Genomic DNA, 24,609 nt, shown 5'->3' with positions numbered 1-24,609 from the left:
CCAGACATATAGGAAAAAGAGCTTGGGTAAAGTAACAATACAACTAATTGCTCAAGTTTTTTGATGTGTCTTTGTTGGGTTTGGAGGATGTGTGAAAGGTTCTGGAAGAAATTTGCCTTTAGGGGTAATACATCTCTTTAAGGGTTCAGGTTGTATCATGCAACTGCCAAAATTGACCACTTTTGCCCCAAATGCTGCATGTCACTTGTGGTAGCTGTGGCCTCTTGGGATGCTTGGCACTTGATGTGCTCCCCTTGCAGAGATGCCTGCACATAACCTGACTCTTGATTTTTCCAAAGCAGGTACTACCGCAGTGTATCTAGCCATTCTGGATTTTTTTCCAACATTTAATTTCATGTTATCCCAGGTCCTAAGTTAGCAGTAGGTTATCCTCCACTCTAAAGACTATGTTGGTGCTGTTGGTAAGGAAAAATGGATGGTGTCTGAGGCAGTAATGTGGGCACATCTGAGCATTCAGATATTTATAAATTACTGAAATTTGTGCTGAAGCCAATAGCAGAAGTGACTGCAGATGGTGGAATACCATGTTACCAATACTTCTGCTCTTTCCACCCTCTCCCTCCATTCAAGTTGACAAGTTTGGCACCACATTCATTACATTTGATCACTTACAATGAAGGGAGAACCTTTATGCTGCTAGCAAAACCAGGAAAAAAGACAACTGTTGTTGACTTGTTTGCCAAGATACTTGGAATGAAAGAACTGTCTGAAGTGAATGCTCCCAAAATCTGTGTGTATTTACAGTATAGTGAACACACAAATTGGCAGCAATGTGGAGTTTTTGGAACCCATAAAGACTTCAAGGCATTGCTTTGATTTTTTGTTGTTGCTGTTTTTGCTGGCGGCCTTCTCCTCATGTCCCTTGAAGTGTTTTATAATGTTCTGCTCTCCAGAGCTGATCAACCACAGGCTTCCCTGTTGTAGCACTTGGCTTTGGGTTCCTTGTAGCTCCAGTGGCTTGTTTGTGTTTTTTCTAGGCTGTCTGAGCTTTTCAGAGTTGCTTCTTAGCTTCTTTCTCCTCCCAGAAACAGGCAGTTTTGTAGTGCTTTCCTGGGGTGGATTAGTGGAAAAAAAATCATTGGTTGCTGTGTTAATACTAGGAAAGATTTAGCAGAAAGTAGGAGTACCAGTCACTGGAAAAGTCGAGGCAGCAGAGAGGGCAGGAGGCCATCCTCTGCTTACAGAGGAGCTACAGGAATCCACAGGCTTCCACACAAATACTTAGGTCTTCTAGTCAGATCTTAGAGTGCACTGAGTGTTTCCTCTGTCACATACCATGAGGCAGAAATCCAGATGAGCTGTTTGTTCCTTTCTTTGTCTCTGGTTCTCGTTCCATATCCTGCTCGTTAATGCCAGTTTGGGCAGCATGTCTGGCAGGCTTCTTCAGTGAACCTGACTGTGACTCGGGCAGTACGAAGCCTTCCCCTTTGGCAAGAGCCTGAATGCAATTTCAGAAAAAATTACTTCATCAGAGTCAGTCCACCAGAGGCATTTCCTGTGGCAGGCCTTGTGGTTATTGCACTCACTGGCAAAGAAAATTGCAGTTAATACTGAAATTCATCCAGCACAGAGGATGGCATTCACCTGAAACTTTTGGTCTTCTCCATCCCGGATTTTATCATCTGACTGCATTTGGTAGCAACCTCACCTTCCCTTTGTGGTAAGGTCTGTTACTTATGCTTTCCTCATGATGCTGACTTCCAGGACAGCTGGGTTCTTCGGTCCAGCGAGAGGCTCCTTGCACAACTGAATTTGAAGAGGAAATCCTGCCCAAAATGTTCACTGCTACGGTCAGTTTTGAAGGCCGGATCTTTCTGATCTCAGCTATGAAGGTCGCAATGAATGCTCCTTGTACTTGGATGCCTTCATAAGTAGCCTTCTCAAAACAATGTTTTTAAATCTTATCTTTGCCTTATGAATTTCAAGGGTCCCCTGCCCTAGCTGGATGAGATCTCCTCCATGTTGGCCACAGAATATCCATCTCTTCTGGCAGTTGAAGCCCACATTGGGCAGCTTTGTTCTCAGGTTATAAACTTGAACCGCTTGATCTGCCTCTTTCACCATGACCGTGGTGTTTATTTCTGTCTCAGCAATGCTGTGCAGTCTTGCTGGAGAAACTTTTGATCCACCGGCCTTCCAGTTGACTTTTCCAAGAGCTAGTTTATGTGTTTGGGGTGTGTGTACTATGCAGTATTTCATGTTGGTAGCTTGGGTTTCTCCTTCCATGCGCGTGGTCCTTTGAAGTGCTTATGTTCTTATTCATCTTCCTAACGGCAGTCTAGCAGCAGACCTGTGGCACTCTGATCTTCTGGGATTGTGTAATGGAAAGAATGCTGCTCCTTCTGGCAGCTGCAAGCTCCCTTCAGCAGCAGCCTCTGCCTGGCTGACATTATTGCTGTCAGAGAAGAGAACAGCTTCCCGAGAACAATGCGCATCATCTGCAATACTCTGTTCTAGGATTTTTTTGCATATGTATGTCTGAGAAACAGGAAGTATTGAGGTGTTTTTTGGGGAGGGTTCTGCCTGAAATATTTTCTGTGTTCTAGAGAACAAGTTACTAAAACATGCAGTAAAACAAAGCAGAAATGTCTCTCTGCTCTATCACAGCTGGATTCACCAGGGACTGTTGTTCTGAAGTGGATATTTTTATCGTGGAATGTGAGATGCAGCAGCCCCAGGGCCACTCCACAGCCAGGCTGCCGTGCTGTCACAAACCACGCTCACCACTGCAGTGTCCGAGAAGCTGTTCGCTATCTCTGGGTGAAACTGGAGTTACTCAGCTGTAGTTTCAGACTAAATGGGGCTTTTTGAGTAACAGGCTGGTCTGCAGAGCTCTGAAATAGAAAGTGTTCATTTAAACTTCTGCAACTGTAACCAAGCAGATGGATGGAGCTGTGTTACATCTTTTTAAAATCTGAGGAGATTTTAAAAAGTAAGTATCATTTAGAATGATACTTATTAAATGAGCAGGGTAATAAACAGGACATTGACTTCTTTTCCTCCTTGCCTCAGTCACTTTCTAATCCCTTCAGAAGAACGCTGTCCTGTGATTATAACCTTGGATGGGGTTCTTGAGACTTGCATGCTTAGTTCTCATTGCTGCTGCTGCCATCCTGTGTGACCTTGAGTAAGTTATCTCTTTAGGTCTCAGCTTTTCATCTGTATAAAAAAGAAACCCAAAAAACAAACACAGGAAGCCCACAAAAATAAAAACAACCCACAAACTCAAAGTATTTTTATTTACATTGCATCTATATAATTGCACAATGGGACACCATTTTCAGTTGGATTTCAAGGTATTGGTGCAGTAAATCTGACTGCATGTTGTCAATACATCTTGGACAGCGTGATTTGAACATTATGGTTCAATAGATTAACAGCATCTTTTTCCCCAGTCAGAATGGCAGGTTTTTTGGCTGGAAATCAGAGCAGCAAGAAAGAGAAATGCTGAGTGTCAGAGTGTAGTAGCTGGCTGTTGGCTCAGTCCTATTGTAGTAATTCTCTGCACATAAGTGAGTGGAGTTTTTTTAGTTACTTGTTTAGAACATCCTTTGATTCTTTTGGTCAACCTGGCAGGGGCTCCTAAGAGTTCTCAAAATCTGCTCTGATTCACAGATGTTCTTGCAGGAACCCTATGCAGTGAAGAACTGCAGAGTTGTTCTAGGAACGTTGTCAGATGCATTAGAACAACTGCAAACATTTGAACAGCTGACTTGAGGATACAGTTTTCAGGTGATGGTCTGCCCAGTGTTTGATCATTACATTTGTAGGTGTGTTAGAGAATGCTGAGGGATTTGACTTTGGGCTCCTGTGTTTTCATGGACAGAATCTACTAAAACCTTCTCATCTTTACGCCAAGACAGTCCTTGGACAGTGGATCATTCTACTGGTCTGCTTTTATTTTTTCATGTGAAAAAGCTGCTGATTTAAATACTTTAGATTACAAAAAACTCTGGGACAGTGTTAGGTCCTGCCAGTGACTGGCTGGAGAATTCCCAGGTGAGGTGTAGCTGGCTACCTTCTGTGCTGCACCCTCAGGGAGTGCTGGGGTTGGGGTGGTACCTGACAATTCCCCCACAAAGAAAGCTAGACCAAAGGTTCTGTGCATGAACAATAGTCTGAATTGGAGGAAAAAACCTTATTGGATGGAGGTTTGGAAAGAAGGGGCTCCATGTTGGCTGACCCGTAGGAAAGGATAGGGATGCAGGGAAAGGAGCCTTGGGAAGGATGTTGTGTTCTGTGTACTGCAGGGCTGCTGTCTAGCCCCTTTAAGTTTCTTTCAGTTAAGATTTTGAACCGAAACATTCGAACTGATGTTTTGCCAGCAGTAGGAAAGGGTTGTGAACGTGGATCCTGAAACTGTGAACTATGGTTATTTGACGACCTGTGAGTAAATAGGGTAGAGGTTTATATTGGGGCACAGTCTGTCTATATGTTCGTTTGTTGAGTGAGTCTGTCTAGCTCTTGGTCTGTATTTCTCGCTCTCTTTCTCTCTTTGTGCCTCACACAGGCCCTGCCATGAATTTTCTCTGACCCCTTGGGGCCATTCCCACATAAGGCTTTGATGTGTGTGCCCAGAGCTTGATTGACAAGGAAGTTTCAGTGGCAGCAGCAGGGAAAGGAAGAGAAAAGGGCAGGGCTTTGAACTAAAGGGCTTTGAGTTCTGAGTTTCTGTGCTTACTTATCTCCTTCAGAATGTTAATTATTTACCAAGATAATTGGTCGGGAGGCAAAAAAAAGAGAGGGGAGGTTATTAAAAAATTCCAACACTAACACACTACAAAAACCTCATTTTCCAACTTGCAGCTGGCATGAAAAGGATGTTGTGTGTAAAAGGGCTTGAGTGTATGTGTGTTGGGGGGGGCCTTTTTTTAAGGCACCCATTTCCTAAATAGACGAATGCTGTTGGAACATCAAAGCTCTTTTGAGAGTTTTTTCTGGGATTTCTAAACCATGTCTGGTACTTTGTAATTAAAAAAGTTTATGGAGAGCTGTCTTTGTGACTGGAGCAGGCAACCTTAGGCCCTGTTGATTGAGGAATGAAATGTTAAAAGACCTAATAAATAATTATTTTGCTAAAATGTCAGTGCAAGGATGTGAATTTGCCTGGATGCCTTAGCAGGAGCTGAGTCTTGGAGCAGAGTGATAAATGTGTCCTGTTTCAGCCTAGCGTGATGTTGACTGTGCTGCATGACACAGTCTCCTGTGGCCTCTGGATTAATGTCAAAGAAATGCGTAACACCATATGCTCCTCTGAAGCTTGGAGGCAGGAAGAGAGGTGAAGCTATTTCATTTTGCCTTCAGTTAATACAATTTTATTAGTCTCCATATTAGGCAGGAGTCCACAGCCTCCTCTGTGAAGATCAGGGTTCTTTTGAGTTCTGGTAATTGCTCTGCTGGATTGGGTCCAAAGACCATCATTCCAGTATCCAGCTTGGGCTGATGGTGGCAACAGAGGCTCAAGAAAACTGCAGAGCAGTCAGTCTGCCCTGCACAGTTCCCAAGCACGTATGAGTGATACCAAGTGGGGCAGTGCCTTGCTTTTATCTGGTTATTTATTTATTGGATCAGTATGACAAGTTTAGTGTTACCATTTTGCCAGGGAAAATGTAGACCATTAATTAACATTTGCTGTACAGTTTCTGGCTATAGTGGTACTTGCCTCTTACACCATAATGAATTGGTTTCTTTACCTGTCTCTTAGTATAAGGCTTCCCTAAAGCTTAACAGAATTGTTTCAGCTAGTTATTCTTTATGTGGTATTATACTGGCAAATAATGTATGTAATAAATATGATGGTTATTTTTTCAGAATCCTTTCTGGAATAGCTGGTTATACCATATCATATTAATCTTCTGCATATCATACCCTTTAAAAAATCTAAGCCTGAGCTTGCAGTAGTGTCTGTTTTTAGAATGAAATTTAATAACTTTGACTCTCTTGCTCTGTGTTTCCCTTGGTAACACTTGCCTTGAACTCCATGAATTTGTCTGTAGCTGTCTAACCTGCCTCTAATGTGAACTGTGAAAGCACCTACAGACAGTGATACCTTCTTTTCCCCTTTTGCTGCAGGCTAACCTTTTCCCAACTGCTGTCATTCATTTTGGATCTGAGGAGCGCAGGGGTGAGTGCATTTCCTTTCTCATGCAGCTGACTGTATAGTTCCTGCAGTAGAGTCAGTATTGCATGCTTTCTGTCAGAGTTCTTCTGTCAAAAGAAACTGCAGTCCTTGAGGGTGCTGGTGAATGTCCCTGTTTTGACTGGCAAAAGCTCTCCAGAGCTGGTTTGGTTAGTTAGCTTGAGCACAGACGTAGACATTGTACCTCTGTTATGGGATTTCAGAGGCTGGGGAGTAGGCATGGTCTGCCATGGGATCAGAATGGTGGAAGAATGACTCCATAGGAAAAAAAATCCTGTTCAAAATGTTAACCAGACAAATGTCTATGAAATGCTTTTGCAGAGCTCCTGAGAGCTCCTGTGGTAGTGGACTGGCTGAAGATGGTAGGACAGATCTGAATCTTAGGTTCTTTGGCATCTCTGGTTTATGCTTAGAATCCCTGTTTCTCCCAGAGACCAAAGTATGCCGTGGCTTCACAGAAAAGTTCCTAGATGCAGTGAGCACTGAAATGCCATGGTCTTGAGGTTTGAATGATGAAATAGAACACCTCTGAGTCGTGAAAGAAACTGGCATGGTTTAGTAATGTTCTGTGTCATTTGGAGGAAGGTAGGTTTGCTGGATGTATACAACAGGTTGCTTTGGATGTAGGTTTGCTGTAGTATACAACAGGTATTTTTTGAGCTGCGAGCTGTGTGATACTGTGGTGATCTATCTATCTATCTATCTATCTATCTATCTATCTATCTATCTATCTATCTATGTTACCAAATAAGTGATTTGGTTTCATTTCTAAACAGCTTGTTACCTGAAATCAGACCTGCTGAGCTCTGCAGTTTCTCCTTCTGCAGCTGATTTATTAGTAGCCAGGTATGTTGGGATTCAGTAGAGTTGCAAATGCCTTAGTCTTTCAGGAGTGGGAAGCATGAAATGAACCCATCTTACTACAAAGAAAAGTGCTTTGGAGATACTAGGACTTCCTTCTGTCCAGAAGGAGTTGTACTGTCATACTCGACTTCATAGCTTTGTGAGTCCTTTGCAAAGTAGGATTTCAGTGACTTAGTAAATACTACTGCTTCTATCATGGGAAAAGAAGAGCTTTTTCAATCTAACTTGAAAGGTTTAAAGGTGGTGGTGGTACAGGGGGTTATTATGAAAAATGAACCTTAATTCTATTTGCTTATTTCCTTTCTCTGATGTTTGTCCAGATCACTAGCTCCTTCTGCTTCATCAACTTTACCATCAGTGGTTCCATCCCTATCTGAACCAGGAGTGGGAAGTGACAAAGAGACCATTGGGCAGCCAGAAGCGGCCAGCACTCAGGGAGCTCCACAAGTGCTTAGAAAAGCCCCTGGGAAAATACCCAAATGGCTGAAGCTTCCAGGTATGAGTGGAGAGCTCTGCTCCTTGTGAAGTGCCCCAAAAGGCAGCCTTCTCTCTGCCAAGCGTGTTGGATATTGATGGTATTGTTGCAGATGTCAGCTTATGCTTGCAGGACATTTGGTTCACTGCTTGTCAGTCACAAATTTTTGGTGACTTGAACCTCAGCCTTCACTGGAGATGCATATGAATGCAGATTCTGAACACTGGGAAGTCTGATATCCAATCCATATGCTTGTACCATTTTTATCTGTGTTCTGCACTTGGTGTGCTGAGCTCTACACTCTGCCAGTGTAGTTCAAATACTAATAGGCAGGATATTCTACATGCCTGGCCCATGTAATCTGTTAAGTCTCTGGCATAACTTTCCTTTTGCTGCTGTAGTCTGTTTTAGTACTTTTACTGCTCTTGAATTTTTAGTTGGTCTTCCTTTTTTTAATCTTCACTGCAAACCAGTAGGGGTTTTCCATAATTAAGATTGCAACTAAGTGTCCATTGTATTTTTTTCTTGTTTTATTGAGAAATGAGTAAGTGATAATTACACGTTAAGTGTTTTAATGGTGCTGTGTTTATTTTGCAGGTGGAAAGAGATGAAGCATCCTGAGCTGCTGGATCACTGGATTGTCAGCTGTGCCCTCTTCTCCACTAACTTACTAAGAATATGTAAAAGGTGTTGGTGGCCCTGGAGAGATCTAATCTGTATGAACATTAGTTATAAAAAGAGAATGGCTATTTCAGATACCAGTTGCAGCTGGTGGAGGAGTGGAGGGCCTGTTTGTGGTCTTTGTGACTACAGAAGCAGGGTTAGAGGTTAAATTTAAGGTTTCTTGCATGCAAATATTAAGAATAGAGAATTAAGGGGGACATGATTCCTATATACTTTCTACAAAGGACTTTGTTTCTATCCATATTTTTAAATTCAAATCCTCTCAGTTCCACCTTCAGAGATCACTGGCCTGTATTCTAGCCTGAGTCTAGCCTGTATTCTAGTGGCAAGATAAAATCTGGTTCAGCTTTACCTATAATTGTTAAGTGGTGCCTAGAACAAGACTTCTCTCTGCTTCTTAGTGATTAGGGTTAGGGCTGCTGATAATTCTGGACATAGATGACTGGAAAATGAATGAAGAGGAAGCACTTAAGTTACTTAAACCAGTTCAGATCAGTGGACTTTCCTGTGAAGCACCCGGGCTCCTGCAGTCATATTGTGTTCAGTTGCCAGAATCTTGTTAACAAGGAGCACAGGTGTCTGTTTGTGGAATGCCTGTTGAGCTTGTTTCTGCCCTAAGCTCTAGTTTTATTTTCACTGTGTATAATTACCATCTGTAATTAGTTACAGCCAGCGAAAAAACATCCAGTTGAAGGGTCTCTTCAAATAGCAGTTGGTTGGTGGCCTGAGTATTCCCAGAGCAGGGTAGCTGTGCTCTGCACTGCTGTTGGTCTACAGGGAAAAGGCCCAGTCCAGATCCTTGTCTCCTGCAGACGTTGTGGGAGGATAAATATTGGTTAGAATTGCCCTTACACTGAAGATGAACTCTGTTGTGCCATGGCAGTCATGGTGCTGGGTTTTATTTGAAGTCTTCTCCGTGGATCAGTGATCAGTGATCTGTGTTCCATGGTACAGTAATGCCATGTTTTCCATTTTCCTTGTTTCCTCCCTGCACTAGGTGTGCATCTGCACAATTTGTAGATGTAATAAAGCTGAGTGGCCACGGGGGCCCTTTTGGTCAGTGCCTTTAATAGCTTCTTGCCCTGGCACTTGGTATGGCTGTCATTTCACAGGAACCTGCTCTCCTTTCAATTGGCCTGTCATGCCTCGTTCCCTTCCTCCCATTTTTTTTCAACAAAGCAAAACAGAGCTTTGTACCATCTGAATGAACTTCAAAGTGGCTAGAAAGGGCACCCTGGGTTCCTGGCACTTGTCATTGTCTCCCTGCCTGGCCAACATTTCCCTTCAGGTCTAATTACTTCCAAATGCTCTCAGATGCTTTGAAGAAATTTGGAGGGAGGGGGAGGCATGAAAGAAAGGTGGAAGAGGAAGAAGGAGACTCAAAGCAGAAGGAGCGCAGAATGCTTTAGCAAAAAAAATTGATTTCTTATATGACACCCAGACGGGAACAGGGAGCGTGAGAGCACTGTGTACAGCTCCTGCACTCAACCCTCCCTATGATACCACAGCAAGCAAAAAATACAGTCAAATAATGTTTGAAGTTCATTACTCTTTAGTGGATTAAGCGTGAGCTGAGCCCATGCTACATAGGACTGTCAGTATCTTGGTTCAGGTGCGGTATCAGGCTTATTCATGTCACAGAAATCAGAGGTAGACAGTAGCTAGAGCTGCCTTGCTGAATTTGTACCGGATATCCTGTGGGGAAACCAGGAGCTGTTGCTAATGATAGGTGGTGAAATACTTGTGCTGGTGTTTTTGGTTTCCAGGATTGGAATATGCAGAAGCAGTGTGGTTGGGAGGAAGCTGCAGTGTGCCTTCAGATGTGCTAGTCCTTGTTTTTTGAAGAGCACAGGTGACATCAAATTATGATCTGCTTAACTGATTTTCTTAGCTGCTCTAATTATGTCAGTTTTTGTAAAGGGTTAGGACCATAACTATCCCCTGCAAGTATCTGACATGGAAAAACAAGTTTAGGTACACAAGCAGCAATATCAGTATTCCTGGGGCAGTTTCATGGGTTAAGTGTAAGGGCTTTGCATTGCGGACTGTGTTCCCTCAGGCAGTTCTGTGCTTGTCCCTTGTGTAACTCAGCTGTGCATCAGACCCAGTTTAACCACAAGAATGAAAAATTGCTACCTTCAATAGCTAGACAAGAGGTCTTATTCCCTTTCCCTATACAAAGTTACTTTTAGCTGTTGCTGCTGCTATTCAATTGCTGCTTTACTGTGGATGTCCACATCAGCAGTTCTCTGTGTGTCAGGGAAGGGAACTTGAGCCTTTTTAGGATGGCAACTTTGGGATTGCTGTTTCAGTAGGTATCAGGTTGGAGGCAGAGACAAGGACCTGAAATCTGGAAAAGGCAAAGGAGTGAATTCTTTAAGGGGGACAGGACACCCCCACATATAAAATGGTGGGCTCTTCACTAAGGGAGGGATTGCTACAAGGATTCCTGCCCTGCTGAAGAACAGTACCTGCATGATGAACCTGATGAACTGGTTTTGTTTCAGTTTCAGTTCTGCTATAGTAGCTGAACTCACCTCTGCAGTTTTAGGGCATTCAAAGGTAGTATCAATTGGGGGTTTTTTTGCTATTGCCTTTTTTTTTTACCAGTGGTTGTGGGGTTGAAGACTGAACTAGGCCAGTTCCTTCATTGCATGTGTTGTAGAGCTGAACAGTTGTTTTGGCTGAGAAGCTCCAGTGCTGAGGGCCAGGCACTGCTTAGGCTGGTACTGTCACAGAACACGTACTGGAACAGCAGTTTTTGGGAGGTTTCCAAGTGGCTGGTGTCCTGAGGGATGACCCTGATAGCTCCTAGCTCACAGTGCACAGTGACCCACTGAGCCTCTGCCTGTCACAGCTGCTCCTGAGCCAAGGACTGCTGGCTCTGGCTGCTCCTGCAGCGAGGCAGCGGCCAGAGCGCTCGGTGCAGCCAGCCCTGCACTTCCAGCAAAGCCACTCGGGCTCTGTGGGTCCTGCCCACATGTGTAAGGTTTCTTATTTCACAGTGGCCCCCCCGCTGCCAGAGGGGCCAGGCTCTCCCGTGATGTGGGATTCTCACACATGCTGTTTGTTATTTTGTCCTTTTTTCCTTTCGTCCTACAAAGATTTAGGGAAGAGGGTGGGTGAGGGGGAAGCTCTGCAAGTCTTTGAAGCAACTTGACTTTTGATGATGAATTGCAGCAAAGAGCCTACACAAGGAAGGGAGACTTGTTTTTAACTTACTGATGTTTCTTTGTGAGAAGAAATTTATAGCAGAGGGGAAGCAGCCTCTGAGGAGAATATTGAATGGTTAAAAGGTTTCAAGCATTCTTTGATGTCACAGCCCAAGAAATACTGGAAGGTAGTGAGGGACAGACACTGTTTATTTATAAAATAAAGATCAGTTACCTGCTTTTGGCAAGAGCCTGTGACTAAGCTCCTGTTAATGACCTATTCATTAGGAAGGCTTGGAGCTGTACCTGGAGTTGCTGTTACAGCTGCCTGCTTGAGGCAATGAGAGCCTGAATGGTATTTCCAGCCATTAAGTCTTTCCCTGCATCTATGTGGAGCAGCACCTCTTTCTCACATGAGCTGAGAAACCAACAGCTTCTCACGATGTTGTGAAATACAGGCCTCTATTACAGGAGTAAGGCAGCATGAGATGCAAAGAGCTGGAAACCAGTTTTGTACTCAGCTGAACAAAATAAGCCTGTGGCACCCTCTTCTCAAAAATGGTATCTGACAGCATCGTTGCTTTGGGCTGTGTTGTGCTTGGTAAAGGAGAGAGGAAACAGAAGCAAAATGGCAGAGGAAGAAAAAGTTGAGACTGTTTGTCCCAGAGTGTCTCGGAGGCTGAGACATGTGTCAGTCCAGGACTGTTTGCTGACAGGCGACATGTGCTTCAGGAGGCCTCTAGAAATCCAGAAGCTGCAAGGGAAGAGCAGGAAGCAAGTCAGGACAAAAGCTGGGTTCTCAAAGCAGCTCCTGAAAGGATGAGGATTAGGCTGTTCAGCCTGTATCCTCCTCCTGCTCCCATGCAGTTCAGGCTCCCAGTTACATACCAGCTGTGGCAATACTTTCTCCAGCTGTTCAGTATCCACCTTCTGCAGGTCCTCTGCCTGAGCCTGCCGAGCTGCCCGTGCCGCTGCTTCTGCAGCGCAAGTGAAAGAAAGAAAAGGGCAGTGAGAGGGGTCTGGGAGCTGGCACTTGGGGCGTCTCGTCCGGGGCACCGGGCTGCTGTCCTGGGAGGAGGGAGGCGGCCCGGGGCCCCGGATGAGTCCGCACGCTGGGTCGGGACGGGAGCAGCGCGGGGCGGCCCGGTGCTCGGGAGGAGCCGGGAGCCCATCGCTCCTGGGCTGGGGCGGCCCTGCGCGCTCACCTCGGACGAAGACCTTCAGCAGCTCGGCCATCAGCAGCTGCGCGTCCGCGTTAACTGCAAGGACAAGGCAGTTACGGGAGGCGGGGGCGCGGCCCGACCCGCCCGCCGCCGCCCGCCGCCGCCCGCCGCCCCGGTACCTCGGGTCCTCCCGTCCCGGAAATGGAGGCGGAGAAGCCGATCCACGGTGTCCTGCGGAGAGAGGAACGGGTGAGTGGGGCCGGGGCCGGGGCCGCGCCCGCCGCTCGGGGCAGCGCCCGGGGCCGCCGCACCTTCCTGAAGCCGCCGGCGCGGCCGCCCCGCTCCTCCATGTCCCGCGCGCGGCCGGGCCCGCCTCCCTGGGGCGCGCCGGGCGGGAGCGCGCGCGGGCGGGGAGCGGTTCCGGGGGAGCGCGCGCGGGCGGGGAGCGGTTCCGGGGGAGCGCGCGCGGCCATGGAGCAGCTCGGGCGCGAGTACGCGCGGCTGTGCGCGGCGGCGGGCGCGGCCCCGCAGGAGGCCGTGCTGCGGCGGCTGCGGGAGCCCGGCGGGGGCCTCCTGGACCTGGCGGCGCAGAGCCTCTCGCTGCCCACGTGCAGCGCGCTGGGCCGGCTGCTGCCCGGGGCTGCGCCCTTCGCCGCGCTGGCGCTCGGCGACTGCGGCCTGAGCGAGGAAGGTGCGCGCTGCCCCGAGCGGGACCGGCGGGGCCGCTCTCTCTGTGGTGCCGGGGGGCGGGAGGCCGGCGAAGGTGCCCGGTCCGTGGCCGTGCGCTGGGCGCGCACCCTCGGTTCTCCCTCCGGCGGCGAGGGCAGCTCTGCCTCTGCTGGCCGCGGACGGCCCGGCCCGGCCCGGCCCGTTAAAGTGGCGCCCGCACTGGGGGGGCTCCGAGGGCAGCACGCCCGTGTCCGCTCAGCCTCTCTGGACCTGGGGTTTTTTCAGGGCTGAGTCGGGTAGATGTACAAGCTGACAGGTAGTTCTCTGCCCGGGCACCTTTTTGAGAACATACAAACAGTCTCCTGCCCTGAAAGCTCAGGCTGAAGCTTTACAGCAGCAGTGGCAGTTTATCAATTTGTTTATCGCAGCCGCGTCTCCTGAACTGGCTGTTTAACAGAGTGATACGCTGGGATGATATGCTGCTGGTTTAGGCAGAGGGTTTCACAGATGAAATAAACAGCTTCTTTTTTTTTTTCTGCTCAGGTGTGAGACTTCTGTTGAATGGTCTTTGCACCAATACCACAGTCAAATCTTTGGATCTGAAGGTGAGTGTGTTTGAAAAGAATTAAGAGTGTTCTGTGGTGGAGAAGGAAAAAGCACAGGCTTAATGAGAAAGAGAACTGGACAGTCCTGGTGCAGGATTGTTCAACAAGATGCATACTTCTGTAAGTCTTTTGTTCTCAAGTGACTCATTAACACCACGTCACAATTTTCCAAAGTTACTTTGCAGATAATCTTTATCCACTTTTATTCAGTGACTCTAGTTTGATAGGAAGCTATTGCTATATACCTTTTGTCAGTTGCTGCTTGGGCTGATGAGGCGTATGTAGGCTTATTTGGGGATTTCTGTATTGATCAGTGAGTTATGAGCTGTTCTACTTGTGTTTCTTTCTTTTGACTAGCGTGTGCTTTGAACTAAGCATCTGCCTTCAGATGTGATTGTCTCTCTACTGAGAGTGGCTTTCTGTCTGTATTCCTCTGGCATACAGCTATTTCTACAGTCACAAACTGCATCATAACTTTCTTACTCGTTTGTGCTAGTGTTAAGAGAGTCCTTCTTAATGAAGTGTGCAAAAATAGTTATGCTTATCTGGAATTGCTGTTTTCTGCCCCATCGTGGTCCATGCTGATCCTGTGCAATTCTGTGATTTTTGCAAGCTCCCAGTCATGGTGCCCTCATAAGACCAGTGGTGTGTATGGATCCAGTGTTCCTCCAGGGTTTTTAATTTTGTGGAAGGCTGATTGATATGTGGAACAAGCGTTGATTGGACCATTTTTGCCCAGCTGAAATTGGCGTTACAGCTAGGATGTGTCTGGTGGTGTTGGTGGTCTAAGTGGACTGGGACAGGCTTAGCTTACTGATCACCTGGGGCTTCTGTTTCAGGGAAATAACCTGCGAACCATGGGAGCTGAGGCTTTGGGAAAACTTCTCAGGCAGAACAAATCCATCAGGAGGTAAAAAATATATCTACCTCTCTTTGTGCTATTCCTGCCGGATGGAGCACAACATTTAAAAAAGGTTGAGGGTGATTTTGTTGGGGTGGGAGGAATGCCAAGTGGAGCAATTTCTTGTGAAGGGTAGGACAGGCAAAGGCATGAAAACTGGAGGTGCTCTTTTGGAGGATGCTGGGCCCTGGCAGCATCCTGCTCTCTGAAGCCAAGTCTGCTCCCAGAGCTGGTGTGTGACCAGGTGTGCCATGATCCGTATGTCATTCAAGTTCACGCAGCTGTCCACTGACTCCACAAACACCAATCCTGCCTGATTTCCCTAGCCTGACCTTAGAATGGAACAGCCTCGGCATGTGGGAGGAGGGCTTCTCCTTTTTCTGCCAAGGACTGAGAGCAAACAACTTTCTTCAGCGTCTGGATCTGCGCAATAACCAGATTAACCATCAAGGGGCTGGAGAGCTGGCCATGGCACTGACACAAAATACCAGCCTTCAGGAGTTGGGTAAGAGTTCTTTGCCCATGCATGCAGGCACACATGTAGCTTCAGGTTTCTTGCCTCACTTTCTTCCAACTGGTCGGTGTCATTCCCAATTCCTGTCAGTCTGGAGTGCTTTGCTGGCTTTGTGCAGGGAGTGGTCACAGCCCCATGGCCTTTGGGGAGTGGGAACTGAAAACGGAATCTCTGGAACCAAACCTACAGATGAAAAACTGTGTACCTGGGGCAGAACAGTTTTTAGTGGAGGAAGAAGTGTTTTCATTCCTATTTGTGGCATGACCCATGACAGACTCTTGATACTTAATTCACACTCACTGTGTCCTTATATGGAATTTTGCTGGAATTTCAGGAGAATGTGGCTTTTGTCGCTGATTCTTTCTCATCCACAGATTCTGTCTGTGGAAGGAAGGCTCGTGACAGCCAAAAGCGAGACACAGATTTATAACTGTCATGGGTTCCTGCAGTTTACTAAAAATTTATCCTTGCCTTTCCTGCTTTGTCACTTTCTCTCCCTGTCGTTTGTCTTGAAAGGGGCCACAGTATTCACCTGTGTTTGTGTTAGGGCCATTTGAGATCTCAGCAGATGTGTGACTGCCATGGTGAAAGTTTGCTTTCTGTGTAGATTTGCGATGGAATAACATTGGGCTTTTGGGTGGCCGAGCTTTGCTGAACTGCTTGCATCACAACAAGACCCTGAAGAGGCTGGAGCTGGCAGGGAACAATATTCCTGGTGACATCCTGAGAGCTGTGGGTAAGTGTGATGTGTGTACAGTAATGAATCATTTAACTCCGTTCCCAGTCCAGCACTTGGGAGATATAGGGCACTTGCTGCTGCAGAAGAGAGCTAACCCTCTTTCCCTCTCTTTCTCAATCGCATTTCCACAGTGCCCTGTATCACTGCCTATTGTCCTTTAGTGAGGGCTAATCAAATTGGAAGTGTTGCTTTCACCAGCAAAGGCAAAAAAAAAAAATTTGGATTGAATTATTAGAGATTGATGTGCCATGTGAATGTGGGAGAACCTGAGACTTGCTTGTAGTTTGCCTCTGATGAGCCAAGTTTTGATGTGGCTTATGCAGCACATCCTGTGTCATTGTCCCACAGCAGAGTTAACAGCTTTCCTGAGGCTGGGGTGTTGATTGCCCCACACACACTGCTCTCTTTGATCCCATCCCACCTTGTGATGTAAGGTGTGACTATCTCTACATGGGCCAGCCTGAGAAGGGCAGCTGTTCTGGTGCTTCTGATATCCAGTGGTCATCCTGAGTGCTGTCTCTTCCAGCTGTGCTTGCTATTCTGTTGCTTTAGAAACTTGTGCACATTCTCCTGCTCTCTCTGCATCAGAACAAGCCTTGGATCACAACCAAGACCGTGAGGCTATCCTGAGTGAGGCCCAGAACCAAGTGAACATCCTCAGCAAGGAGGTTTTGAGTCTGAAGGATGAGAAGAACAAGCAGGTCAGCAGATGTTGGCAGTTCAAATGGGGTAACTGGAATCCTTTGCTTTCCCCTGAGGTCCCCCAGAACACTCAGTGACAGTATTAATGTGCACCTGAAGTTGTACGTACATTTTTATGGGCAGGCACACAGCATGATTTACTACATTGAGGCCGTCCTCTGAGCTGGGTTATTCAAGTGACAGTGAGTATGGACACATCTCTGTCACTCTGGGTTCTGGAGGAGTTTTGGTTATTTGTGCTTTTGTTTCTTCCTTTGCAATTGGTTTGATATTTTCCAAGTGGTGTAAACCTAGAAATCTGTTTTTCCATCTGACACCTCAGGATGCAGAGTCCCTGTAGCTGATGACCTTATTCAGATGTACTAATAAACGAATTAGACTTCCAGTTTGCTTCCAGATGAGAAATGGAAAGGTTTGTAGCTGATGCAGTTAATTTTCTCACTGAATTTTGCCTTGCTCACAGTTCATGGATTTTGTGGATACTGTAGACAAGCAGAAGGAAGAAAGAGCCAGGAGTGAGAAGTGAGTTAAATTCTAAATGTTTTCTACTCTTTGATGGCAGAATTGAGCCCTCTCCATTTCCTGGCAGAAATTGCCCATCTTTTTTTTCCTTTTTTTTCCTCTCAAATGCAGAATGTCTGCAGCACGAGTCAGCCAGCTGCAGGAAGCATTGGATGAGCAGTGCTCCATTATGAATTCACTGAAAACCAAGTATGGAGGAGGATAACCTTTGTCTTCCCACTGTTTGTGCTGTATAAGCAGTACCAAGCAGTGCTTCTGAGAAGGGGGATAATCTTGTAGGGTGGCTGGATTACTATTTTGGTTAGTTCTGCAATAATATCCATAAATTACAGTCAGATCAAGCCTTTGAGTTTGCCACACTAGATACTTAGCCTGCTTTTAAGTAAAATGACAGTGCATTGGTGTGAGAGCCAGTGAATTACAGAAGGTGGGAAGAAAGAAAAAGGATTGTGCAGAGGGATGGGGACATGTTCCTTGCATGGTTTACCGCCTGGCAGGAATCTCTGCCTGCTTCCCCCGGCAGCTGACAGTGTTCTCTGGGAGCCACTGCAGGTATGGAGGAGCCTGGCTTGGGAACAATGAGGAAGAGGTGTTCAAAAGGAGTGTTAGATTATCCAGAACCCTATGCGCATGGCCATAGTTTGACTTCAAACACTGCTGAGCCTGCCTAGTTTAATTCTGCCAGGTAAAGGCAGTGTTTTATGCCATGCAGTGATGTGGACATGTCCCTCTTGGACAGAACCAGTAAATTGCTTCTGCTACTCACATTTAAAATCCCGTCTCTAATTTTAAACAACTTTGCAGTGATACAAAATAGCCAGCTTTGTTCTGTGGGAGCAGACAAATCCTGGAGGGGTCTGGGCAGGGAAATTGGCTCATGGAAGACAATGCAGGGCAAATGCAATGGGTGCCAGAACACTGGGCTCTGAGAAGTCCCAGGTCACTGCAGTGCTGCTGTGTACAGAGGTCAGTGGTGTCCTTTTCCTAGAAGCAAAAAATGCCTCATTTAGGTAGCCTGATTTTACCTACTGCAAGATGGACATTAGCACCTGTTACCAAGTGGCACAGAGAGCTTGCTGCAGTGTCTGCCTTGGAAAGACTCCATAAAGTGCTTTTCTTTATAGGCTGCAGATGACTGAAGCTGCCCTGGCTCTGTCTGAGCAGAAGGTGCGCACTTTGGGAGAGCTGCTGAGTGCCATGAAACAGGAACAGAACTCTGTGGCTGAGTGCCACTTCAGGGAGCTCCAGCAACAAAAGCAGGTGAGCTGGATAAGTCCTAGTTACATTTGAGAACAGGGCTATAGGTCATAACTGTGGGGTTATGACCCATAGCCATAGGGGATGCTGGATGCAATAGGCAAGCATGATTTTTACCACTACTGCTTAGCTAAAGCCACTATGCCAAAATTCTTGTGTAAATTAGATAGATAGTTGCCAGCTGTGATGAGGAGCCCCGGTGTTTATGGTGTTGGTTGGCACAGGTTGGTAGTGCAAGGACTAGGGGGAGTACAGGTTTTTAATTTTGGTTCTGTTTGCAGGAAGGTGCTGATCGGGAAGGCAAGCTTTTGCATGACTTGTCTGCTGCTAGTGAGAAAAATCTGCTGCTGAGAAATCAGGTGGGAAATCAAGTCGAAGTCTGAGAAGTGGCACTTGAACATGTATAACATCTGCTCCGTAGATATGGTCTCTACTTTGATCCTTGGTTGGGTGTCTCTTCATTGTTCTGTACAGCCAACTTTTTGTGCTAATAGAAAAGAAAAACCTTTGTGGTGGTTATTTCCTTATGTAGGTGGATGAATTGGAGAGGAAGTGCAAAGTTCAGCAGGATCAGCTGTTCCAGGTGAAACAAGACTTGACCAACACAACAGCAGAGCTGAAGCTGCGGGCTGTGGAGGCTGAAGGTGAGTAGAGGAGTAGAAACAGTTGTGGACACCTGTGGCTGGAATCATTGTTCCTGCACAGGCAGCTGAGGAGAAAAGGTTGGCAGAGTGTGAAAAAGTATGAATCCAGCTGTGTGGCAGGCATGCCAGAGTTGTGATATGCCTGCTTTTAATCTGCAGAACGTCTGGAAACAGAGAAAAGAAGGTTTAAACAAAGCCTGGAAGACATGGAATCCCTTCGGGTAAAAGAGGTAAGGATGGGGTTTCTGCAGCGTCCTGGTTAGTCTTTCTTTGGTCCTGACATGCATCACCAGGGGAGGTCATTGTTTGCTGTAATGTGCTCTTAAAAAAGTTTAAAAGTTAGTGGGCTCAGATTTATTGTGGGAATAATGGGCCATTTCTTCAAGCAAAGTCTGACTGAAGAGATCACAAGACTTTCTACTAGCTAGTAAGATTTTCTAGCTTTAAAGAGTATGGGCTGCAGTGGTATGTGATGCTACAAGAGAGGCTGGGAGGCTGGCCTTTGTGTTGGTCTGTGCACAGAGGTAATTACAAATAAAGAATATTTTCCTGCTTTTGAAATAAATGCATTTTAATGGTTTAATTGCTTATACAGAAGCAGTCCTTTAACAAGGCTCAGCATGCTAGTTCCTTCTCTGTTATGTTTCAAAGGGGGTTGTGTCTGAGTGTGGACAGGCCAATAGACTAGAACCAATTCTCTTTGCAGTGTTACTGAGGTTTGAAATCTCTCCAAAATAAAATTATACTAATAGATTTCTCTGAAGATACTGAAATCTTTTAAGAAAAGTCACAGGCCGGGAAGATTTTACCAACATTACCGCTAGAAAATGAATCTATTGTGTTTTGTATCACTTGACAATGAGAGCTCGGACTCCCTCCTTGTGGCCTGGGAGGGATCTCTGTCTAAGAATTCCTAGTTTCTAGAGGGCAGATTCCATCTGTACTACTGTTTCCTAATGGAGTTCTGGGGGAGGTAAAAATTTTGCTTTGCTGGTAGGTGGGTCAGTGAGAGGATGCTTCACTGTCGTGATGAGTAGTCCTGCTGCTTGCTTTGCCTGGAGGTGGAATGGTTTCCCGTCACTTGCTGGTTTCTGCTGCTTTGCAGGTGGATCGTGTGGCACAGCAGATGGAGGCCAGTGAACGTTCCATGCATGACAGGATCCAGAGGCTGGAGGCCATCAGGATATCTCTGGATGAGGTGAGAAAAAGAGCTCTGGGCACATTTGAACACTCATAGAGCAGTGCACAGAGAAGGGTGCCAGGAAAACTTTGTAGAGTCTCTGACTGCAGACCTTTGTAAAGATTGTCATGCGCTGTAAGGAGGAACAGAAAACAGCAGTATACCAGCTAAAATGATTTTTACTTCTTTGGACTAAAGAAGAAAGTTCCAAGGAGAAACTTGTAAATTCAGATTAAGGAATAAGGATTCAATTGAATATGGTTAGAGTCTTACTAAGATTTGACTTTACAGGATTCTCATGCTGTTGCAAGTAGTGTAGCATGTTTATCCATATCTATTTCCACAGCTACATCCAGCAGTGCTCTTTCCTATTCCCTTGTTTTGGAAAGGTTTAACCAATACTTGCCCTCATATAACTGAAATTCACATTGAACTTAGATAGCAGTCTTGAACTGAGGAAAGGTTTGTATCTTTGTTTGCTTTTGCTGCCCCTGAGTTGGAAGGAGAGCTGTGTCGTTTTATAGCCTGTGGCTGGAAGCTGCTCATGTTTTCTGGTCAGTGTGGCAGCAATGCAGCTTCTCTGTCTGGAATGATTTTCCGTGTTTCTGTGGCAGGAGCTGAGCCAAGTCAAAGCAGCTGCGCTAGCTGAGCGAGGACGGGCAGAGGAGGAGTTGATCAAAGTGCGGAGTCAGGCGCGCTTGGAGGAGGTAAGGACAGACCTGTCTGTGGGAATGAAGTGGTTTGGCTACCCAGGCTGTGTCTTAGTCTTGGGGAGCTGCTAACTCACTCCTCTCTGGGTTTTACTGACCCACAGATGGTGTGATTGCTGAGGAAGGAGCCCTGAAAAGTCTAATTGGAACTGTCTTCAGTAGTAACAGAACTGACGTCAATATTGGCATGGCAGATTTAATTTAAGTTGCCAACAGCTGAAGCCAACAGCCAGATGTTGATCCTTCTTTTTAATGACAGTTTTAATGGGGTGCTCCTGTTTCTCTGAACACTGAGAAATTTCTTCAGGTGGCTACTGCTGCTAGGTAAATAAAGTCACTGTAGTATTGAACTCTGTGGAAACGGCAATGAAGTTAATATCCTATATAATAGGATATTAATATTAATAATTATTAATAGTCAGTATATGAACTATTAATATTCACTATATTAATAGTGAAACACAACAAGGGATGAGGAAAATACACAAAAACTATTAGAATATTTACTTATTTGTAGCATCACAGAAGAAAATGCTTCACTGAGTTACAGACATAGAAATCTGACGCGTGGGATCCAGCAGTTGCTGCGTTGCATGCCGTGGTGCTGCAGAGCCATTTGAGGGATGGAGGAAGTAGAGGTGGAGCATTGGTTGTAAACACTGGTGGTGGCATCTGCCAGCCATCTGTCTCTGTTTCTCAGCTGAGTGTTTTGGTCTCTGCCAGTGTCCTCCCTGGCAAGGGGACGCAGGTTGGAGTCACTCCTGAGTGCAAGGAGCAGGACTGTGTCCTGTGCTTGTCAGTTCCAGTTGATTCAATAAAGGGTTCACTGTATTAGGAACAGAGAGGGGAGAATCTCTTCACAGGAATGAAGTGGGACTGTTTAATTTTCACTTTCCTTCGTGTCTTACAGCAGCAACGCCTAGAGCACCTGGAAGAGAAGCTGCGACTGATGACTGAGTCAAGGGATGAAGCTCAGAACTGCTGCCTTAAGCAAAAGGAAATGGTTGCTGAGGCCCAGGCCAAAGCCAAACAGTTGAGCCTGTATGCTGATGGACTCAAGAGGAGGTTGGAGGAACTTCAGCAGGTAGTTTGGACTGGAGTAGAGATAGTCACCACAGGGCCAGAACAAGTTGCTGAAGTTGTTCGGTTGTTCATGGATTTGTCTTTGTGTGTCAGGACCTGGACAGGAAGGAAGAGGAGAAAGTGACAGAGCTAAATAAGATGAAAGTGGAATTACAGGAGCAGATTGGGCGCCTGGAGGCTGAACGCACAGCCCAGGATGGGCTGAGAGAGAAGATTGCAGCTCAGGAAAGACAGCTGAAAGGTGACAGGTCCTTTCCTGCTTCTCCAGTGGTAGCTCTGAATTACCCTGCATTGGGCCTGGAACTGAGCTGTGCTCACAGGTAGTGACAGCAAGTGCTTCCTGCCCGTGAGTACATCTGTGAGTTGTACTCTCCACCCACATGTATTTACAGGGATTTCTGCTGTCATTTTGTAGAGACCAAGACTCAGATGACCACCCAAAGCTGCATAGCAGGCAAAATTTGGATTTCCTGCACAGTGAAGTGTGCCTACTGCCTGTGCAAAACCTCTCATGTTGTCTCATGCAGCTCCTCTTGTGTGCTTGCTGGCTGTAACAGTTCCATTGCCTTTGGCCTGCCCCTATTTATTCTAGGGATACCTTGATTTTCTTTACTAATGCTGCTTTTCCACAGCCCTATCCAGTAATCACCGTGAAGCACTGCTGGACAAGGAGGGTGAGATCTCTCTGCTGCTGGAGAAGCTGAGAATGAAGGAGGCTGAGATCTCCAGGATGAGGGAAGAGGAGGCCCAGCGAGCAAGTTTCTTGCAGAATGCCATCATGGCATACGTGCAGGGATCTCCCTTGGGAACCCACAGTTCTAGGAAGTGAGACTGTGGCTTAGAGGATCCAAATATCTGCTGTCAGGGAAAGGGTGAGCAACTCAAGTACAGCTCCTTCTTCCTAAATGGACAGTTCTGTCAGGGTGGGTGACACAAAGGCTTGCAAATAGTCCAATGCTCTTGCTGTTCAGAAATCTTCCTCCTGACAGCATAAAGGAGAGGAAGAAACAACCGTCCAGGCCCGAGGGTCTGAGTCCATGGTGTCGAGCCCCCTCCCCTGCACTGCCACAGCCTATTAGTACAGGGGGTTACTGGGGGGTTTCTGTGTTCCCTGTAAGGTCCTGCTGCAGCATATGTTTGGATGCCAGGGCTGTTCAGAGAGAAATGTGAGAAAAGGCAACAGGAGTGTTTACAGTTCCCTGTGGGCCGGAGCAACTTGCCTTGCTAATGGGATCCTGAAGCTGCTGGAAACACCAGATATTATCCACTTGTGCTTTTTCACCCAGTGTTTACAGACAGAAGCAGAGTCTGATGGGGCCCTCTCTGCTTGTGTACCCTCCCTCTGTGGCTCTGGCCATATTGGTGTGCTGTAGAAACACATTTGGCATAGACAGAAACAGGTGCACCGAGGGGCTTCAGTGCAGTGCTGTCCATGTCCCTGTGGGACAGCTGGGCTTTGGCAGTGGTTCTACTTCTGCAGCAGTGAGTGGCAGGGAAAGGTGAATGGGTGATTGTGCTTCTTCACTGTGAACTGCAGCCCTTAGCTGAAGATGTTGTGGCCAGTATTGCTACAGGATTTAGTTTCACCATGGCAAATGGCAGAGCTGTTCTCCTGGCTTCTCAGGCTCCTAGAACTGAGTGCTGTGGCCTTAACCTGGAGAGGAGTGATGCTTCTGGTGTGACACTGGAGAGTTGCTTCTCAGAGCACAAAGGCAGGAAGGTGGTTCCTCTCCTGACAGCGCAAGTCCTTGCATGACCTGGAGAAAAGGAAGGGTTACTAGAGCCTGAATTGGAGAAAGCAGGAGCTGTTGTCAGGCCAGCAGTACTGAGCCTCGAGGGAATTCTTCCTGTGAGTCTGGGCTGGGAACATATCTTAGAGTACATATTTAAGGAGACACCTGGAAAACGAAAGTTTCTGTGTGGGCTAGTTGCGTTGTGTTCATTTCTTGAACTGGGTTTTGCTCTGCTTAATAAAGAACTTTTGCATTTTGCCGTTAGCACTGGACAGTGGCGCACTGGATGTTTGGCTGATGTGGAGGGTGGGGCCTTCTGCTGTTTGTTACTCTCCTGGAGACCCTGTCAGCCTGTCCTGCAACTAAGAGGCTGGATGAGATGGGGATGGCTTTGGTTCAGGACTATGATAAAAGCAAAGAAGCTGGAGAGCTGTTCCCTATTTATAACCTCGAGAACCTGCGGCAATAGCCACTTAGTTTGTGGTGCTGGGCAATGACGCAGACTCACAGGTCAGGGAGAAGCAAAGGCTGTGGTTTGTAGACAGGGCCGCTGCTGGAGCACCTCTTTTCCTGGCAGGGGAGGTGGGGGAAGCCAAAAGCCATCTTCCTGCAGGATTTTCCCTGCTCCATCTTTGTTCCTCAGCAGCTCCGGGCAGATGACGGTGAGCTATGCAGCTACAACGTAACCAGGTTTAAAGCTTTGTCCCTGAGCCGGCGGGCCCCGGTGTTAACACCGGTGCGGTTACCGGCCCCGAGCGGCGCCCGCTGCTCCTCTGGCTGGGCGGAGCCGGGCCGGCCCCGGGCGAGCGGCGAGGGCGGAGCCGGCGGGACCCTGCCCGGTGCTCGGCTCGG

At 46.8% G+C, this 24,609-nt stretch overlaps 3 protein-coding genes across 6 annotated transcripts in view; 2 read left to right on the top strand and 1 right to left on the bottom strand.

Annotated features, from left to right (window-relative positions):
- ASPSCR1 (ASPSCR1 tether for SLC2A4, UBX domain containing) overlaps positions 1–11,295 on the top strand; it is a gene marked incomplete at its 5' end in the record, with an annotated part of 35,259 nt that extends 23,964 nt beyond the window's left edge. Inside the window, 4 exons of the mRNA XM_084218662.1 lie at positions 6,094–6,145; positions 6,937–7,006; positions 7,345–7,520; positions 8,097–11,295. Coding sequence (XP_084074788.1) covers positions 6,094–6,145; positions 6,937–7,006; positions 7,345–7,520; positions 8,097–8,110 — 312 coding nt within the window. The 3' untranslated portion in view covers positions 8,111–11,295. The remainder of the gene's footprint in view (positions 1–6,093; positions 6,146–6,936; positions 7,007–7,344; positions 7,521–8,096) is intronic.
- A 238-nt stretch (positions 11,296–11,533) lies between these two features.
- CENPX (centromere protein X) lies at positions 11,534–12,920 on the bottom strand. The gene is made up of 5 exons (XM_084218667.1): positions 12,810–12,920; positions 12,678–12,729; positions 12,541–12,594; positions 12,224–12,312; positions 11,534–12,089 (listed from the first exon to the last, which is right to left on the bottom strand). The coding sequence occupies exons 1-5, from the start codon at positions 12,846–12,848 to the stop codon at positions 12,075–12,077; spliced, it is 249 nt and encodes an 82-aa protein (XP_084074793.1). The 5' UTR covers positions 12,849–12,920; the 3' UTR covers positions 11,534–12,074.
- A 46-nt stretch (positions 12,921–12,966) lies between these two features.
- On the top strand, positions 12,967–24,015 carry LRRC45 (leucine rich repeat containing 45). Of its 4 annotated transcripts, XM_084218658.1 has the most exons (18): positions 12,967–13,189; positions 13,711–13,772; positions 14,612–14,682; positions 15,000–15,178; positions 15,795–15,923; positions 16,515–16,627; positions 17,092–17,150; positions 17,262–17,339; positions 18,275–18,410; positions 18,689–18,766; positions 18,940–19,051; positions 19,211–19,281; positions 20,157–20,249; positions 20,846–20,938; positions 21,852–22,025; positions 22,118–22,265; positions 22,657–22,896; positions 23,143–24,015. In XM_084218658.1, the coding sequence occupies exons 1-17, from the start codon at positions 12,970–12,972 to the stop codon at positions 22,851–22,853; spliced, it is 2,013 nt and encodes a 670-aa protein (XP_084074784.1). In that variant the 5' UTR covers positions 12,967–12,969; the 3' UTR covers positions 22,854–22,896; positions 23,143–24,015. The 4 variants fall into 4 exon arrangements, with proteins under 4 accessions (XP_084074784.1, XP_084074785.1, XP_084074783.1 ...); XM_084218659.1 differs by having other exon boundaries at positions 21,855–22,025; positions 22,657–24,015; XM_084218657.1 differs by having other exon boundaries at positions 22,657–24,015.
- Positions 24,016–24,609: the final 594 nt, after the last annotated feature.

Source organism: Fringilla coelebs, assembly GCF_963513975.1.
Source record: "Fringilla coelebs genome assembly, chromosome: 19".
Lineage (NCBI taxonomy): Eukaryota > Metazoa > Chordata > Aves > Passeriformes > Fringillidae > Fringilla > Fringilla coelebs.
The sequence above is the reverse complement of the archived record's forward strand: the minus strand, read 5'-3'. Positions and strand labels throughout refer to the sequence as shown.

Excerpts from the sequence above, each read along its gene's own strand:
- LRRC45 (XM_084218658.1), top strand. The coding sequence starts at position 12,970 with ATGGAGCAGCTCGGGCGCGAGTACGCGCGGCTGTGCGCGGCGGCGGGC. Across the intron at positions 14,683-14,999 it reads CAGAACAAATCCATCAGGAG|CCTGACCTTAGAATGGAACA; the intron begins GTAAAAAATATA and ends TGATTTCCCTAG. Across the intron at positions 16,628-17,091 it reads AGGATGAGAAGAACAAGCAG|TTCATGGATTTTGTGGATAC; the intron begins GTCAGCAGATGT and ends CCTTGCTCACAG.
- CENPX (XM_084218667.1), bottom strand. The coding sequence starts at position 12,848 with ATGGAGGAGCGGGGCGGCCGCGCCGGCGGCTTCAGGAAG. Across the intron at positions 12,730-12,809 it reads GCGCCGGCGGCTTCAGGAAG|GACACCGTGGATCGGCTTCT; the intron begins GTGCGGCGGCCC and ends CTCTCTCCGCAG. Across the intron at positions 12,313-12,540 it reads GCTGAAGGTCTTCGTCCGAG|AAGCAGCGGCACGGGCAGCT; the intron begins GTGAGCGCGCAG and ends CTTGCGCTGCAG.